This window comes from Hyperoodon ampullatus (assembly GCF_949752795.1).
Source record: "Hyperoodon ampullatus genome assembly, chromosome: 5".
Classification (NCBI taxonomy): Eukaryota; Metazoa; Chordata; class Mammalia; order Artiodactyla; family Ziphiidae; genus Hyperoodon; species Hyperoodon ampullatus.
The window spans coordinates 143,942,923-143,959,735 of NC_136918.1; the positions used below are offsets into that span (position 1 = coordinate 143,942,923).

Consider the following 16,813-nt stretch of genomic DNA (forward strand, 5'->3'; position numbering starts at 1 on the left):
CCCGGGCTTTTCACATAACCCTTTGCTGCTGGAGGTGGACACACTCGGTGAAGGAGGAAAGATACCTTCTCCTCCGATTGAACCCCAAACCCCCCAAACCTGCTGGGGAAGTGCGGCTGGCCTGGAGCTCGTGGGCCTCATCCCAGCACACGGCCCTTCAAAGACAACGGAGGTAGAGCTGTCCCCAGAGCCTCCTGAGTGATGTGTCTATTTTTTACAGAAATCACCTTCAAATAAATGAAATGATGATAATTAAAGAGTGAGTCAGACCGAGGCCCGGGAGTTCCCCTGAGGGGAGGGATTGAACATGCTCACTCTTATTCTCCCCACCCCTCCCCCATCCCACCCCTCCCCTCCCCACCCCTCCCCCATCCCACCCCTCCCCCTCCCCACCCCTCCCCCTCCCCATCCCACCCCTCCCCACCTCTCCCCCTCCCCCTCCACTGCCCTCCCAGCCTCACAGTAATCAGCTCAGATTCCAGGCCCCTCTGGTTTCCGCCCTCTTCTCTCACTGTGGACAGTAGCCCACAGAGCCAGACCTGGAAAACCTCAGGCGGGCCCACTAAGACATCTCCACCCTGGATACCCTCTTCAGGATGCCCTCTCAAGGTCAAAGGTCGTGCCGCAGGCTGGAGGTGCCCCCCCCACACCGTGCGCATCTGAAACTCCCCACTGTTATTCTGGAAGGAAAACTAATGGGCCAACACTTTTCCTTCCACCCCCAAGCAAGCCAGTTCCTCTTAGGTCAGGTTCAGTCCCCGCCTCCGGGAGAGATGAGCCCCGGCACCCCAGCTGGGAACCTCCCTCACTCTCCGACCCCTCCGACCCCGCCGTCCCTGCCGTCCGTGCCCCCTCCTCCCCTGCAGAAGCGGCTCTCACTCCGAGGTGCCCAGAAAGACTTCCTCCCAAATCAGGGCAGGCTCTGGCACACATTGTCCCGTGGCCCAGCTGGGAGGGCGCCCCCAGCTCTGGGCAGCAAGAGTCACACCGACCACGGCAGCCGGTGCCTTCAGGGTGAGGCTTCCTACCTCTGCGGGAGGATTCAGTATTTTCAACACCAGCGTGGGGATGAAAGGGGGCCAAGCCTGGGCCCCCTGGCCCCCTGGCCCTTCCTCCCTGGTGGACACGTGCCCTCTGGCTGAGGCGACCCTGCAGGGACCCTGCGGGGCACTGCTGTGTTCCTGGGCGCTCCCGGTGTGCCCGGAGCTGTGCTAAGTGGTTCCCAGGGTGTTTAGTGGTCACACCCACCTAAGGGGCATCGCGAGGCGTGATGCCCTGAACACGAGAAAGCCGACCAGAGTGCTGCCCCCACGCAGATGTGCAGTCGCGTGCTAAGTGACGTGCCAGAGCCTGGCTCGGCCCCGCCAGGAACGCACTCATCCACAGCATCAAATCCTCGCAAAACACCTGAGAAGGTGGATCGTCCAAGGTGCAGAAATGCTGGGAGAGCAAGACGCGGTGGCGGGGCCTTGAGAAGACCCTTAACGCACCGTGAGCCTCGCCGAATCCCACAGCCACTGGTCTCCTGTTCTGGGGGACGGGAGAGTATCCATGAGCAGATCTGTACACCCAGGACAGAGTTCCGATATCCCGTGGGTCTACATGAGGCTCCCTGCTCCGGGCTCATCTCCAACTTGGGAATTCTAGGAAGTGTTACATAACGAGAACAATACCACCACCACCACCAATAATAATAATGGCACGCCACACCATCTGTTCGGAGGAAGCAAGCCAGCTCGAGAACAGGGGCTCACTCAGCTGCCGGCTCTTTGCCGAGGGGCCACGCGAGCCCGCCTGTGCTCGGGACCATGGGAGTGGGAGTCGGAGGAGATATGAGGTCCCCACCAGGAGCTGAGCGTCTGGTTGGGAGCCAAGACACGGGCATGTCAAGTTATTAACACGGTGCAAACACGAAAGCCAAATATGTCAAGAGGTCCAGACGCATTTTGCTTGAGTTCTTCCTGGTTTATAAGACTCTCCGTCCCAAACAGTAAACTGGATTTTCTGGATTTCCCTTTAAGTCTTCTCGACAGCAAGCCACAGGGCCTGAGTTCAGTGGCCGAGGCGGCCCCCTCCTAGGTTGGGGGACAGAGGTGCCAGGGCGCAGAGCCAGCTCCGTGGGCCACGCCCCAGGGAGGCCCGAGCACGGGGGTCCGCTTGGGGTCGCTGAGCTCTCCTGGGGGCACGTCTGACCCGCCCTCCTGCCGGAAGCCGGCCTCACGGCTCAGTCACTGTGAACCTAGCTCCTGATCTAAGGTGCTAAAACTCTTCTTCAGCAAGCCCCCAAACTGCTGAGACTCCCCAGAAAACAGGGAGCCTTTTGCTGGGGGGACTCCTTTCCACGGCTGTGAGGACCCCCGCCGCTCAGTCCCTGTGCGCTGTCGGAAGGGCTCGGCATTTAAGCAACATGCACCGTTATTCCCAGAATGTGTGGAAACAGACTCTGAGCTTCCACGGGATTCCCCGTGGATCTAACCCTACGGCCGTCTCACTCGCTTGCCCACTCCTGGCCCCTGGAGCCCCTACTCTCCACGAGGAGGCTGCTGTCCACCTCTCAACCTGTCCCCCTGAAAGAATCTTTCTTCTTTTCATTTGGGTTAAACACACATAAAATTTACAATCTTAACCTTTTTTTTTTTTTTTTTTTTTTTTGCGGTACGCAGGCCTCTCACTGTTGTGGCCTCTCCCGTTGCGGAGCACAGGGTCCGGACGCGCAGGCTCAGCGGCCATGGCTCACGGGCCCAGCTGCTCCACGGCATGTGGGATCTTCCCGGACCGGGGCACGAACCCGTGTCCCCTGCATCGGCAGGTGGACTCTCAACCACTGCGCCACCAGGGAAGCCCTTAACCATTTTTAAGTGTACATTTCGGTGGCCTTGGGTACATTCACGTTGTTGTGTAACCATCTGTTGTGTAACCACCATCTGTCTCTAGAACTTTCCCTCTTCCCCAGACTGAAACTCTGTCCCCATGAAACACTCCCTCCCGTCCCCCCCGCCAGCCCCTGGCCCCCACCGTCCTGCTGTCTGTCCCTATGAATCTGGCTCCTCCAGGGACCTCACGTAAGCGGATCGTACAATATTTGTCCTTTTGTAACTGGCTTATGTCACTGAGCATAACACCCTCGAGGTTCATCCGTGTTGTAGCAGGTGTCGGAATGTCCTTCCTTTTCAAGGCTGAACAAGATTCCATTGTGTGGATGGACCACATTCTATTTATCCATCCATCCACTGGTGGATACTGGGCTGCTTCGACATTTTGGCCACTGTGAACATGCTGCCATGAACATGGGTGTACAGATATCTGTTTGAGACCCTACTTTCAGTTCTTTTGGGTCTATGCCCAGTACCGGGATTGCTGGATGATGTGGCCCTCGGTTAACTGTCTAAGGACCTGCAATACTGGTTTCCACGGCAGCTGCACCATTGTACTTGCCTACAAGCAATGCACAAGGGGTCCAATTTCTGCTTCCTTGCAAACACTTTTGTTTTTTTGATAACGACCATCCGAATGCGTATGAAAGGGTTCAAGAATTTTTTAATCAAAAAAGATTTGCCAGGCATCAAAATGAAGAGAACCCTTTGGTCTCCTGGCAGCCCCATCTGCCCTATTGCTAGAAGGTGGTGATGCCAACTTGAAAAGACCAGGAACTAGTTTGGCTGTGAGATTCTTCCAAAGCCCTGATTTCTGGGTGGATTCAGAGAACATTATGGGTGAAGAGTGAAGCGTGAATGGTGCCCTGGGAGGGGAGGAACCAGCTGAAAACACACCTGGGTGTCAAGACATCCAGCGATTAGCAGAGCTGCCACCTGGGAAGGGGTCTGAGCGCCAGCGGGCCTCCCGCCCCGCCCCCCCCCAGCCGGGGCCACCGAGCGCCCGTCCCTCCTAGCGGGTCAGGGCTTGGGCCTGCAGCTCGGCTGAGCGTGGGAGCTGGCACTGCTTGGCCCTCTTCTCCAAGACCTGAAACTCATCGAACCTGGAGGAAGCGGCTCGGAAGGAAGGAGCCCCCCACAGAGAAGAAGCCGGGGAAGGAGTCAAGGTTTCTTCCCCAAATGTTTTATTTAAATATTAAATTAAAAAACATACATCCACTAATCATTTGGCATACATTTCTCATGTGAACATAAGAAACAAAATAATTAATTCCATTATGGTAAAAAACCCAAACTATGTACATCTTCATCGGATGGCGTGGTGCCTTGGGACAGGCTGCCGCGTCCAGTCCGCGGGACAGCGCTGCTGAGAAACCCGCAGCACACGTGTCGCAAACACCGGACACAACACGACACACGTCTGATGGTGACGGGAGGAAACCGCTGAGAGTAAAGTGCTTGTCATGGTTCTGAGGCCTTTGATCAGTGGCGTTAGAACAGGTGCGTTAAGGAGGGAAGCGGCCTCGGGGGAGTCGACGGTGCCTCCAGAAGGTGGAGGCCCAGGCTGGCGCCCCGGGGCCTCCGGCGCTCTCCTGGCCCAAGCCTTCCCACTCACGGGAGGCTTTGGTGACTGCTTGGCAGCCAGGTGCAAGGACAGTGCTTTGTCCCACTCCTGGACACAGCTACAGAGCAGCGGCGGCGGGGCCGGCGGGAGCTAGCCACACGCACAGACCCGGGCCGCCTCCCCGGCCTCTGGGGACCCGGCAATCTTTGGCTTCTACACGTGCCACCTTCCTGGTTCGGCATCACCTGGGCCTAACACTGCAGGCTGTGAGAGCCGACACGAGCTGAAGGCACCTGCGCTGGTAAAGGGACTGCGCTGACTGGCCACAGGGATGGGGAGGGACGGTCCTCCTGCTCAGTCCAGCAGCCTCTGACGGACCAAGCCACCACCTGAGTTCACCTGCCAGGTGAGCGTGCGCCTGGTCTGCTTCCTGCTGGCCCCGCCTCCATACGGACCTGGTGCCAGAGCTTTGTTACGTTACCAGAGAGGGAAGTTCAAACCAGGAACACAAAAACGTAGTAAAAAGTATAAAAAATAAGTAGTGTATGTTTGTCTCCTATGTATATACATGTACAGTATTCGCTTTAAAAAAAGAACAAAGCTTGAACAGCACTGACCTGACCCCTCACTTCATTTTCCTAAAACGAAGGCCCACCAAGCGCAGGGCCTGGACAAGGTGGGCCGTCCCCCGACCGCAAGCGGCCCATCCCTGTCCGTCCCAGCATCACAGAATCGCCATATTGCACGATCCCCCCTCCACCCCAAGTCAGTTGTTCTTTTTGGACCCTGATAATGAAATGCATAAAAACTTAATTAGCAGCGGAAATAAGAGGTGCAGGAGGAAGAGACTTCCCCAGCTCCCTCGGAGGTGCCCTGGGGCTCCAGGCCAAGTGACCGGGGCAGGGGGCGGACAGCCCCCACCTCGCGGTCACCCCACCCCACCCAGGTTCCTCTTTGCAGCCCCTCCGAAGAATCCTGGAAAACCAGCTCCCGAGCAGTTTATAAAACGTCTCCTCTAAAATAAGAAAAACTATCCTCTGGGCTCTGATTTCAGGGGAGAGAATTCCAAGAATTTATAGATTATCTTCTCTCGGGCTGGACGTTAGAGCTTTTCAAGAACTGATACGTAAAGCAGAAAGTTCACAGTTTTCAAGTGAAGCGTAAGTGTTCCAGGAAGTGGAGAATTGTGAACTAAAAAAACCCACTAACACATGCACGCGCACACACACGCAATGGGGACGCACGGCTCACACCACGGTTTCCTGGGGGCAATCGGCGACCCCCGCCCCGTGACCCCGACCACAGCACTGCCAGCTCCACCCGCTGCCCTCCTCCCGCTTCCCGTCCACCCGCCCCAATGACAGGCCCCTGGATTATTATTTTTCTTCAAAAAGTTTCTAGTCCCTACTCGGAGTTACAGTTGCTCAGTGCAAGGGGAAAGAAAAAAAAAATCAAACAAAAAATAAACTAAAAAGCCAAAACACCAAACGTATTGCTTGTTTTCCTGCTGAAAAGTTCTTGGCTTTGAGTCCGGAAACATCTTCACATACTCTGATATTATTGCTTCGAGAAGTCACAGCCCGGCCGGGCCCCTCACTGCACCAAGACGAAGGTGCCCGGCGGGCCCGAGGTCAGGTCCTCCATCTCACAGTCCCCCTGGGGCAACCCCGTGGGCTCCAGGCTCGGGGACAGCGTGGCGAAGCGTGGCCGGGGGGCCGCGGCGGCAGGGCCGGGGGCCGTGGAGCTGCTAATGCGCAGGTGGGCATCCAGGAGCTGGGCGGCCGACGCCACCGGGGAGCCCCCAGCCTGCAGCAGGGGGGGCGGCAGCAGCAGGCCGGGCCCCAGCCCCAGCTCCTTCTGCAGTCCCGACACGAGGAGGGTGCCATCGCAGGGGGCGACGACCAGGGGGGCTGGGGGGCGCTGCGCGGCCGGCTGGCAGCCGGGTGGGGCCGCCGGGTGGTGCTGTAACTGGAGCAACCTGTCCAGGCCGAGGGACAGGGAGGGCAGGTCAGTGATGGCCGGCGCGCGGCTGCCCCCGCCACCCGGCCAGGCTCCCACACGATCGGGTTTCCACCCGCCAGGGCTGGAGGGCCCGCCCCGTGGAAGTACGGGCTGGAGCTGCTCGGAACACGCCACTCTGGGCGTGACTCATCCCCTGAGCAATTCCTGGCATTTCATTCCCCGTCTTGCTTTCGTAGCAGCTGAGAGATGCCAACCAGACGTGACATTCTTACCCGCCGCCCCCTCCCTCCCCAACTGAGGGCCGATGCTCCCCACCCCCGCCCCCCAGCTACTGGGAAGGAGGCGCACAGATCTCCCCCAGCCTGGGCAGGGCGGCGCTTGTCTGGTTATGTGCAGAAGCGGGGGCTCAGGGGGTAAGGCCGCTCAGAAAATCCCAAGCCACATGAGCCCTGCCCGGGCCCCAGCACCAGTGCCAAGCAGGCGTCTTACCTCTGCTGGTGCAACACCTCCTCCAGCAGGCTCCTGCCCTCCCGGCCGCCGGCCCCGCCGCCGTGCAGGCCCGGGCTCTGTGCGGGCAGCTGGAAGGCGCTCAGGCCGCCCCTCGAGGTCCGGCTGGAGGAGGGCTGGCACACCTGGCGAGCCAGCCCCTTGATCTTGTTCAGCCCCAGAAAGCCTTTGGTCCTCGCGTTCTTCCTCAGCTGCTGCCGAAAGGCTTTCAGCCCTGGGGACAGGCAAAGTCAACAGGTATACGGACCCGTCCACCAGCACTGGCCTGACGACCCATCGCTTGCTGGGGCTTCCAGACAGTGGGGAGGAGTATGCGGGGCCAAGTGGCGTGAACGTGGTGGGATGAGGGGACCCACACGCCTTCCTACAGGGTCAAGGGGCCTTCTGGTCACCCCATCACTTCATGACAGCCCCTCTCCTGGGGCTGGGACATCAGTCTCTTTTGGGGTTTGGTTTGGGACAGCAGTTCCAGCCCTGAAGAAGCACACGTCTGGGCAGACAGTGGATCCTTCGTGGAAGGAGGGCGCGAGCAGTGCAGGGGCCTCGGGAGGGGGCTGGGGCCCCACAAGCCCTGGGAGGTGCCAGGAGAGCCCGGCCGCCAAGTATGGGCTGCCTTTGTGGCGGGCGCCTCCCTGACCATCCTCCTCCAAGCCAGGAGATGATGCCCGCCATCCAAGCATCTCTTGGGCTTTTAGGACCAGCTACTAGAGGCCGTGTGAGCCCGTCCTAGAAGCCAGGGCGTCTAGAAGCCGGCAGCAGCTTCGGCCTGCCCAGGGAGCATGGCTGCTCCACCAGGACCAGCTAGAAGAGGGGGATGCCACCTGCCGTTAAGGACAAAGTGATGCCCCCCGGGGTGCACACGGGTCTCCCGGGGAAGGCAGAAGTGGGCGCGAAAGGGGAAGTCACCTTGAGTGAGAGAGGTGTCTGACGCCCTCCGGCCCTCCTGGAAGCTGACGGGGAGCAGGGTGGCTCCTCCCAGGGCCCCCTGCGCCTGCAGCACAGGGGTGGCGGACTGGGTCCCCAGGAGTGGTGAGGCCAGTCTGAACGGGGAGCAGGCGTTCAGCAGCCCCTGAGCAACCAGATGTCCGCTGAGCCCAGCCAGGCCGTCACCCGCAGAGGTCAGGCAGCTGTCGGAGCTGGTGCCTTCGGAAGGACTGGCCGCGGAGGGTGAGACGACGATACCTGCAGAGCAGCAGGCGCTGCTGAGGCCAGGCGCACCCGGGGACGCCCGACACCCTTCGCAGCAAGTCCAGGTGCTCTGGCCCCGGAACTTCGCGCCTGCTGCGGCGTCTCCCCGGCCCTCAGATGGCCCGTGGCGCACTGACGGGGCTGACAGCTGTACCCTCCCCACCCCTAGCCTCAACTCTGGGGGTAGGAAGTCTGCGACGGCCAGACGCCCCCAGAGTCCAGGGAGCCTCGACGGCCAGTACCACGGGGCTGGGGGCGCGGCTACAGCCAACAGGTGGCGTTTGGACCCGGGACACAGAGGGGCCTGGGCCGAGGACCTGCCTTGCTGGCCCCTGAGGGCAGCTAAACCCCACGCTGTCCCTGCCACTCAAGGGCCACCGGCGAGGTCTAAGCATGGTCCACGTGGCCTCGGGCGCTTCAGGAATGGCAAACCTGAAGACGCTGCCCGTCACAGCCCACCCGCCGGGCGTGTCCCTGACCCACGGGGATGCTTACATGGAGGGACGCGCGGGGAGAAGCAGGTGGAGACCTCAGCCAGCGTGTGTCTCCGGCCGGTGCTGCCGGGCGGGGGCCCCCGTGCGTCCTGCTCCTCGTCCAGGCCCGGGCCCCGCCTGGCCTCCTCGCTGATGGCCGTGTCCAGCAGGCTGCTGGGGGAGACTGAGCGCCGCCGGCACACCCCGCGGCAACCGGTGTCCACAGGGAAGAGCAAGGGCTGTGGGGACACACGCAGGCCGGTGACCCCAGCGCTCCGTGAGGCCCGGCCCGGGGCGTCACCACCGCTGGGAACCAAGCGGGCCCACCCCGGACACCGCCTGCGAGGCGCTCGCACACCTGCAGTGAGCCGTGGAGGTCACAGTCCATCTCAGCCTGCAGGACGGACTGTCCCAAGGTCTGGGGCTGCGCGCAGAGCAGGGCGGAGCGGAAAGCGTCACCGGGGGGGCCTTCCTGAGGCACCTGGGGGCCAGCAGATGAGGACAGAGGCCGTGAGGGACAGAGGCAGGGACGACTGCCAGCAACACAGCGTCGCGGAACAGACCAGGCTGGCTCCCCTCTGAGTTAACAGGCGTCAGCCACCAACTGTGGGCTCAGGACACGTGTGTAGCCCCCTCCAGCGCCTCGCTGTGTGGGGTGACCAGGGGGATCGGCCGAGTGGTGGCACCAGGGGCCTGACCCCCAGCAGAGTGGCTGGCACCCCCCCTGCCCCGCTTCACCACACGGGACACTCCACCAAGTGCCTAATGGCAGGGGGTAGGTGACCTGGGGGCTCCGCCCGCGTGCCCTCCCAGGCATGTCCGAGCAGGGGACTCCTAACTTGGGGACACAGTCCAGGGCAGAGACACGGGGCTGGGTGTCGAGGGCGCTGCCCCTCACCTCAAATCCGCTGAGGTCCGCGCTCCGGGGCCTCTGTTGCCAGGCGTGGCCGGCGCGGGCCGGCGGCTGGGCGAGCCGCAGCTCCCTCAGCCGCTCCAGGAGGAGGTAATAAATGGCAGCGAAGTGGTTGTAGCTGCTGTTCTGCAGAGACTGCGCGCAGAGAAGCGGGGTCAGAGCGCGGCCGGCGGGCGAGCCCCCTGAAGAGCCCGCTCCCGCGCTGTGCTGGGGTGGCCGAGGAGACCCTTCCCCGCGGGCGAGCCGCCCTGCGATCAGCCGCGCGCCCGTTTTAACCCGGCTGGCGAGCGCCTGCGTCCCCCGTTCAGCACCCCCGCTCCCCGACCGGGAAGGCGCACCCTCCCCACGGCAGGCCAGGCCGGCGGCGCACCTCCACGGTCCTCTGCCGGTCCACGCCCAGCGTCTGCATGATGCCCAGCGCCTGCTCGTCATAGCTGCCCAGGCTGCAGGCGTAGCCGAGCAAGGAGAAGACCGGGCAGGTCGGCTGCCGCAGGGCGGGGTCGGCCTGCATCCACCTGTGCTGCCAGATCTGGCTGATGGTGATGCGCTTGGTGGGGTCCACTGCCAGCATGCGGCGGATCAGCGTCTCGCAGTCTGGGGGGCAAGGGAGGCACACTGAGCCCGCAAGGGCCTCCTGAACGCGCGTGCCCGCCGCCCAGCTGGGTCTCTGCAGGGGACACGGCTCCCCTGCACGTGGCGAGCAGACAAGTGACCATCCCAAAGAACACTGAGGCCGGGAGCGGTGGCCTGGGTGTCACAGACCCGCCGCCAAGGAGGGCCACGGGTCGAGGGATCAGGTTCCCTGGGGAACGTGGTCCTAATGTCCAGCACACCGAGCACCACCTAGACTCCCCTACCCTGCTGTGACCAAGCATGTGAGGAAGCAGCTGTCCAACACCTTCCAAAGTGGAAGAGAAAAGCACAGTGTGGGAGGGGTGAGACTCAGGGGATGGGGCCAGCACCCCGAGTGCTGTCGCTGGGCCCCCAGCCAGCTTCGGAGCAGCCTGCATAGGCATCAGCTGGCCCTATAAGTAGGGCACAGAAAAAGCAGCCAGTGGGTTGGGATTCTCTCGCAGGCATCTAGTAAACAACCCATGGTGACATGGGACTGGCTCCCAGGCCTGATGGCAGACTCAGAAGACGGTCAAGCAGGCATTTCAGGAAATAAATTCCTCCTCCTCCCCCCAAAGTCTCATCCTGGTTACCGAACAGCTCGGGCAGCAGGCTGGTGACCGCACCCGCCCACAGGAGGCCGGGCACTCACCTACCTCGAGACATGAAGAAGGGGATGCGGAACCGGCCCTCCAGCACCCGCTGCCGCAAGGCCGGCAGGCTAGGCCCGTCGAAGGGAAGAGACCCGCAGACGAGGACGTACAGCACGACGCCCAGGCTCTGAGGAGGACCAGACTTGAGTCAGCGCCTGCGCCCCGGCACCGGTGCCCCCTGAGCACCCGCACCCCCCAGGCACTGCACCAGTGGCTCCTACCCAGATGTCCAGCTGGGGGCCTTCGTACTCCTTCCCCTCGAAGACCTCCGGGGCTGCGTACGGGGGGCTCCCACACCACGTGGACAGAGGCTCTCCTGGCTTATAGAAATTCCCAAACCCGAAATCTGAGAGACAAGGAAACAGGCGATGAAGTTGCGGTGCAAATGGCAGGGCCGCAGTTTCAAAGGCTCGTGCAATACGGCACGGGGCCCCTCGCCGGCACGCACCTCCCTCCTGCTGGGCGCACTCCTGGGCCCCTCACCTGCCAGCTTGATGTCCATGTTGCCATCCAGCAACAGGTTCTCGGTCTTGAGGTCCCGGTGGACGATGTTATGGCTGTGGCAGTACTCCACAGCTGACAGAATCTGCCAGAACTTCTTGCGGGCTTCACTCTCGCTCAGGTGCCCGGTGGAGGTCAAGTAATCTGAGGAAGGACAGAAAGAAGCTGGAGCCCCAGATCCAAAGGCCCGGCCGTCGCCTGGGGCACAACGAGAGGACGCTGGGGAGACCCCAACACCGGAGGGCCATCAGGACATTGCCTTCCAACAGATACTAAGAATCAGCATGGCTTACCAAACATTTCTCCATTTTTTGCGAATTCGGTGACAATGTAAAGCATATCCTTTGTTTCCATAACCTAAAAAAATAAAGACCTAACGTTTAACCACATAAAGGGAACATGCCAACGGTATAAATAATCTACTTGAACCCCAGTAAATTTTTAACTTCTTCAGAATGAGCATGTTCGTTATTTTACAAAAGGAAAGAAAAGCAAATCTTCCGCAATAAAGAGACAAAGGGGATCCCTATTCAGAAAAAGGTTTTTGAAAATCAGAGGTGAGTTCCTCTCTAACCTATCCATCCTGATACACCTCTCCTTCCCCAAAATATCTGCTTGTATCGGAACTCTCCTCTATGGTATTTTTAACTCACTTTGCCTCACCCAGAGTGAAGGCTCTGCAGGCCCCAGCAGTAAAAGAGATGGCAAGCATTCTGTGGGGCCTTTCTTCTAGAAGCCTAGCAGGCAACAGATTATCCAAGCCAGGGCCGGCACGAGCTGAATAATAGATAACAAATTCCCCGCCCCACTTGCGTTACTGACCTGACACCGTAGGCTGTGAGAGGCCGGCTTTGCCAGGTAAGCTACAAAAGACTCCTCTCCCTACAGCCAACTCCTCGGCGTGTGTGTCAATAGCAACAGCCAATGTCAAGCACACCTTAAAGGTTCGTTTACTGACCGAGAATTTTATTTCACATTGAAAAAAAATTTTAAGATTTTAAAACATAACTAATTAAGAAACGAGGTCAAATTCAAATCTTTGGTACTGAAAGGAGTAACACAAACTCATGTCTGTATTTTAAAATATTTCAGAGGGAGACAGAGAGAATACATCTTTACAGAAAAAGATCTCTTCAGGGTTCAAAATATAGTTCTTCCTTTAAAAAGGCACTTTAAAGACAACTGCCTTGAGCCACAAATCTAACAAGAAAAGCAAACACAATGCAGTTTCGCTACACTTGTAACTACCCTTGGCCTGGACGTGTGTGCTAGAGTGACATGTTGTAAGTTTAGCCCTTTCCTCAGTTTAAAAGAGAGACGGAGGAAGAATTAAGAGTCAACGTGTTTGAAGTTTAAAAAAAAACCTCGAGGAAAGAGCTGAGGCGTCTCGCGGAGGTTCTGGGGACCGGGCCAGCTGGATGGAAGTTAGACACTAGTGTCAAAACCAGAGCCGCTGCTACCCACTGAACCCTGCCTCCAAACAGTTAAAGCAGCTCATGGAGTGATGAGAAAATTCCCCCCCAGAAAAGACCTCGACCGTCTGGCTCACTGGGCTCCTCCTGCACAGGTCAGCGGAGGACAGGAAGATGAGGGAAGCTCTGGCTCATCCCCGCTGTCAAAGTCAAAGACAGACAGGCTTCAGCCCACTCCTGTGGAAACAGGCTGGGCACATTGCTCAGGCACTGACATCAGTGACCATGGAGGAAACATCTTATCTTGGCCTGACTCAAAAATGACAACAGAAACAAAACACGAACTGGAGCGCACGTGACTCGATCTCGGCACTTAACGATGCTGAGTAAACTGTCATTAGAGGAACACGAGCCCCATGACTCCACCTCATCCTTCACCGTAACCCAGGGCAGCAGCCTCCCCGGGGGGTCACTTCAACCTCAGGCCTCTCCCCTGCCACACTGTACAGCTTCGCCTTGCCAAGGGCACACGCACATCCCCACACCGTCCCATATTCATCTCGGATCCACAGGGTTTCGTGAGAATCGTCAAAAGGAACTTATACCCAACACAACTGGGAGTAATATCAAACATGTGCAAAGAACGTATCCTTCTGCAAGTAGACCCGAGTTCATTTTGCAGAAGCACCTGGCTAAGTAAGAGATTCCTTTGCTGTCCCAATTAAATCAGCACTTAGTTTCCAAAGATACAATTTATTAGTTTCAACGGAAGAACAAAAAGTCACAAAGCAAACCAACAGACCGACAGGGTGAGGCATGTTCTTAAAGCAGATTAGATGGCAGGTTCCTTCTGCTCACAGCGCAGCAAAGGCACCTCATCTCTCCGTTTTTGATGGAAGGGTTGAAACGGGATAGACACATGCTCACTGCAGCCTTTGCGCAGATAAGTCTACGAAAACTGGTAAGAGCAGCTGGTTTTAAAGATTAATAATTATCTGCAAAGGCAGAAGAGTCTAGTTTCACTCAGATTCGTCCCTTCACACTAAATGGTTGACTTACAGCAATGCAGAGATCTAGTTGTTTGTTTTCATAGTAAATTTAACAACCGACCTCCACACATTCAAAACTGGAATGAGTAACACTACCAAACAAAACTTTAATGAAGCAAATCTGAGTTAAGATCCAACAGCAAGAAAATAACTGCACAGCTTACAAAAGTCAATCTGTTCACCTTATACAATCAACCCCGACTCCTACAAACGCCCCAAAAGAGGGACAACCTTCAGAGACTTAAGTTGTTGAAAATAAAAAAAATGATACACTTTCCCAGAAGTAACAGTGGAAGGCAAACTTGAGTCCTTACCTGATAAAGCTTTATGATATGAGGATGATTCAGAAGCTTCATGATCTGAACTTCACGATATATTTTCTCCAAATTGCTTGAATCTAATCGTGTCTTGTCGATTATTTTTATTGCAACCTACAAATATTTAATAGATAAAGGATATTTTGTTTGAAAAAGAAAACCCCTCTCATTTAAGCTAATTTACACATTTCATTTTCTGTAGGTTAATTTCTAAAACACTTTATGTCCCCAAAGGTCACAAAAAGTTAGGGAGGAAAATAACGAAAGTAACCATTAATATTACTTAAAAAGTCAAAGATCAATAAATGTCCTACGTCTCTGCAGGCTCACTTTACAGGGCTCCAGCTGCACTCCTAGGTTATTTGCTCATTATCCTCCATGCTGTCCCCCAATATTTGTACAAATTATGCATAATCATAATATAAAGCATTTTTTTCCTTTTCCAAACTAAAAACTGTCAGCGTTTAGACATTAGGACGAAGGACCCCACAAGCAGGGATTCCACCAGCTTCCCCTGCTCCGGGGAGGGGGGGTGTCCACCCGCAGAGGGTGCACCCCCGGAGGGTTCACCCCGGGGTCCCGCCGCCCCACGCACCTGCGTTTTGGTAACTCGATGCCGGGCCAGCTTCACCACCGCGAAATTGCCCTTGCCCAGGGTCCGCTCGATGTCGTAAAAGCCCACCCGGAGAGGTTTCTGCTGTCCCTGGCCCGAGCCCGCGGGGGCCGCGCTCAACTCCGACATGATCACCATGGCTCCGGGCCGCACCTGCGGGCGGGGGGCGCGCTCAGCTCGGCGCCGGCCGGCCCGAGCCCAGGGCCCCCGGCCCGCCGGGCGCGCGGACCCGCTGCCACCCGCCCCCGCCGGCGACCAGCGCCACAGCGACCCCGGATTCCGGGAGCCCCGCGGGGCGTGCGCCCCGCTCCCACGCCAGCCGCCCGCGCTCGGCTCGGCTCGGGCTCCCGGTCCCAAGCCCTGCGGGGCGCGTGGATCGCCGCTAGCCCTCGGCTCCGTCCCGAAACCCGGACCCCCGCTCCCACGCCCCCCCACGCCGCTCGCCTCACCACAGAGCGGAGCCAGGCGGCGGCGCCCCAGCCCGCGACCCCAGCGCGCGCACCTGCGGGGCCGCGGAGCCCGCAGCCCCGAGCCCAACAGCGGCCGCCTGCCCGCGCCTCACCTCCGACGCCCTCGGAGCGCCGAGGTCGGGACGCCGCTCGCTCCGCGGCCCCCGCCGCCCGCTCGGCCGCTCGCGCTGCCCGGCCACCCGCTGCTCCGCCGCCTGCCGCCCGGGCCGCGCCGCATGTCAGCTCTGAGCCGAGCGCCGGGCTCTCTGGCCGCACGCGCCGCCAGCCCCGCCCTCCCGTCCCGCCCCGGTCCGCCCGGCCCCGCCCCCGCCACGCCCCCACGCCGCCGGCCCCGCCCACGCCGCCGCCGCCGGATTGATACATCCCCATTGACGTCCTTTTGACGCCGGAGCGACGCGCGGCCGAGCGCCAGGCGGAGGGAGAGCGCGAGATCGGGCCGTTGCCAAGAGACTGGCGGCTCTGACGCGCGCGCTGATGAGGCCGTCGCCAGGGCGACCGCGGGGTGGTGACGTCAGGGACGCCGGCCGCCCGAGGCTCGCCCGCCAGCGCCCGCGTTCCCGCCGGCGCGCGCCCGCTACCGGACGCCGCGGGCGCTGCGGGCGGCTTAACCCTTTCGTCCCCGGGCGCAGCCCTCCCTCCTGCACGCGCGTGCACGGCCGCTTTCGCCCAGGTCCCCGTCGTCTCGCACCCTGCAACAGGCTTGGTTCTAGCGCGGTTCCGAAACCCCCTGAAGTGCAGCACAGGTGCGGCTGCGTCCTCTTCAGCCTTCTACTCCAGGTTCCTCATTATCAGGGTACGGGTTTCCTGTGTCCCCCAGTTTCCGTTGGAAGTGCTCGGCCTTGGCACCTCTATTAGGGGAAGTACCAGGTGGGGCCTGGGAAACCTCACAGACTCGCAGAATGGGCCATACGGGCTGCAGGTGACAGCAGGCCAGCTCCCACACCCCAAATTGGCCACCCAGGCCCAGAGGGGAGCTGCCACCCACCAGCGACCCTCCGGAGCGTGGCAGCTGCATACATGGAGGACCTGGGCAGCCCACTTCGATTACTGTTGCTCCGTAGGAGCCTCAATTGTTTAGGAAGTTAGAAACGTCCACACAGGAAAGCTGGCCAGCATCTCTGTAACCTACGCCAGCGCGGGGCGTGGGGACGGCCCGAGTGCTGTGAGCCCCCAGGCTGGGTCGCAGGTAGTTCTGGGTCCTCCCGCCTGGCCTGGCCCCGCCCCACCCAGGACGGGCCGGGGGAGGGGTCACATCAGCGGTCAGAAGCCAGCAGGTGACTGGAGGCAGCTATTTGCTGTGGAGTTCCTCACGGTGATGGAGGAAGGGCCCAGTGGGCTGATTTCCGGGGTGACCGGAGGTCTAGGTCCAGGTGGGAATGGACCCCACGCAGCAAGGCCTTCCGGTTCTTGGGACCAGAGTATTGGGAAACCCAGTTAGCAGCACCCTCATAAAGGTCGGGCCTTTGACTCGACTCGTCCGGATGACGAAAGTGCCCTGTCCCTTGGGGAGGGGGAGCGCCTCCCAAGAGGGCCAACAGGCGGGGTCAGCAGTGGGCGAGGACCTCACCCCTGGCGAGGCTGGACACTGCAGTTCCCGTGGCCTCCGTTTCTTTTGTCCGCTGCCGGGTCCACCATGCTGTTTCCCCAGAGCTGCCGGGGCGTGAGCGGTGGGGACCTGTGCCCTCAGGACCGAGGTGCCCGCAGCC

At 59.7% G+C, this 16,813-nt stretch overlaps 1 protein-coding gene across 1 annotated transcript; it reads right to left on the reverse strand.

The window, feature by feature from the left end:
- Positions 1 to 5,913: 5,913 nt before the first annotated feature.
- On the reverse strand, positions 5,914 to 14,775 carry SIK1 (salt inducible kinase 1; the record flags this gene model as incomplete). Its single annotated transcript, XM_079704405.1, has 13 exons — positions 5,914 to 6,415; positions 6,889 to 7,120; positions 7,813 to 8,088; positions 8,590 to 8,806; positions 8,926 to 9,048; positions 9,466 to 9,615; positions 9,851 to 10,074; positions 10,749 to 10,872; positions 10,967 to 11,091; positions 11,229 to 11,390; positions 11,540 to 11,603; positions 14,022 to 14,138; positions 14,620 to 14,775. The coding sequence occupies 13 exons, from the start codon at positions 14,773 to 14,775 to the stop codon at positions 6,031 to 6,033; spliced, it is 2,355 nt and encodes a 784-aa protein (XP_079560531.1). The 3' UTR covers positions 5,914 to 6,030.
- Between the last annotated feature and the right edge of the window lie 2,038 nt (positions 14,776 to 16,813).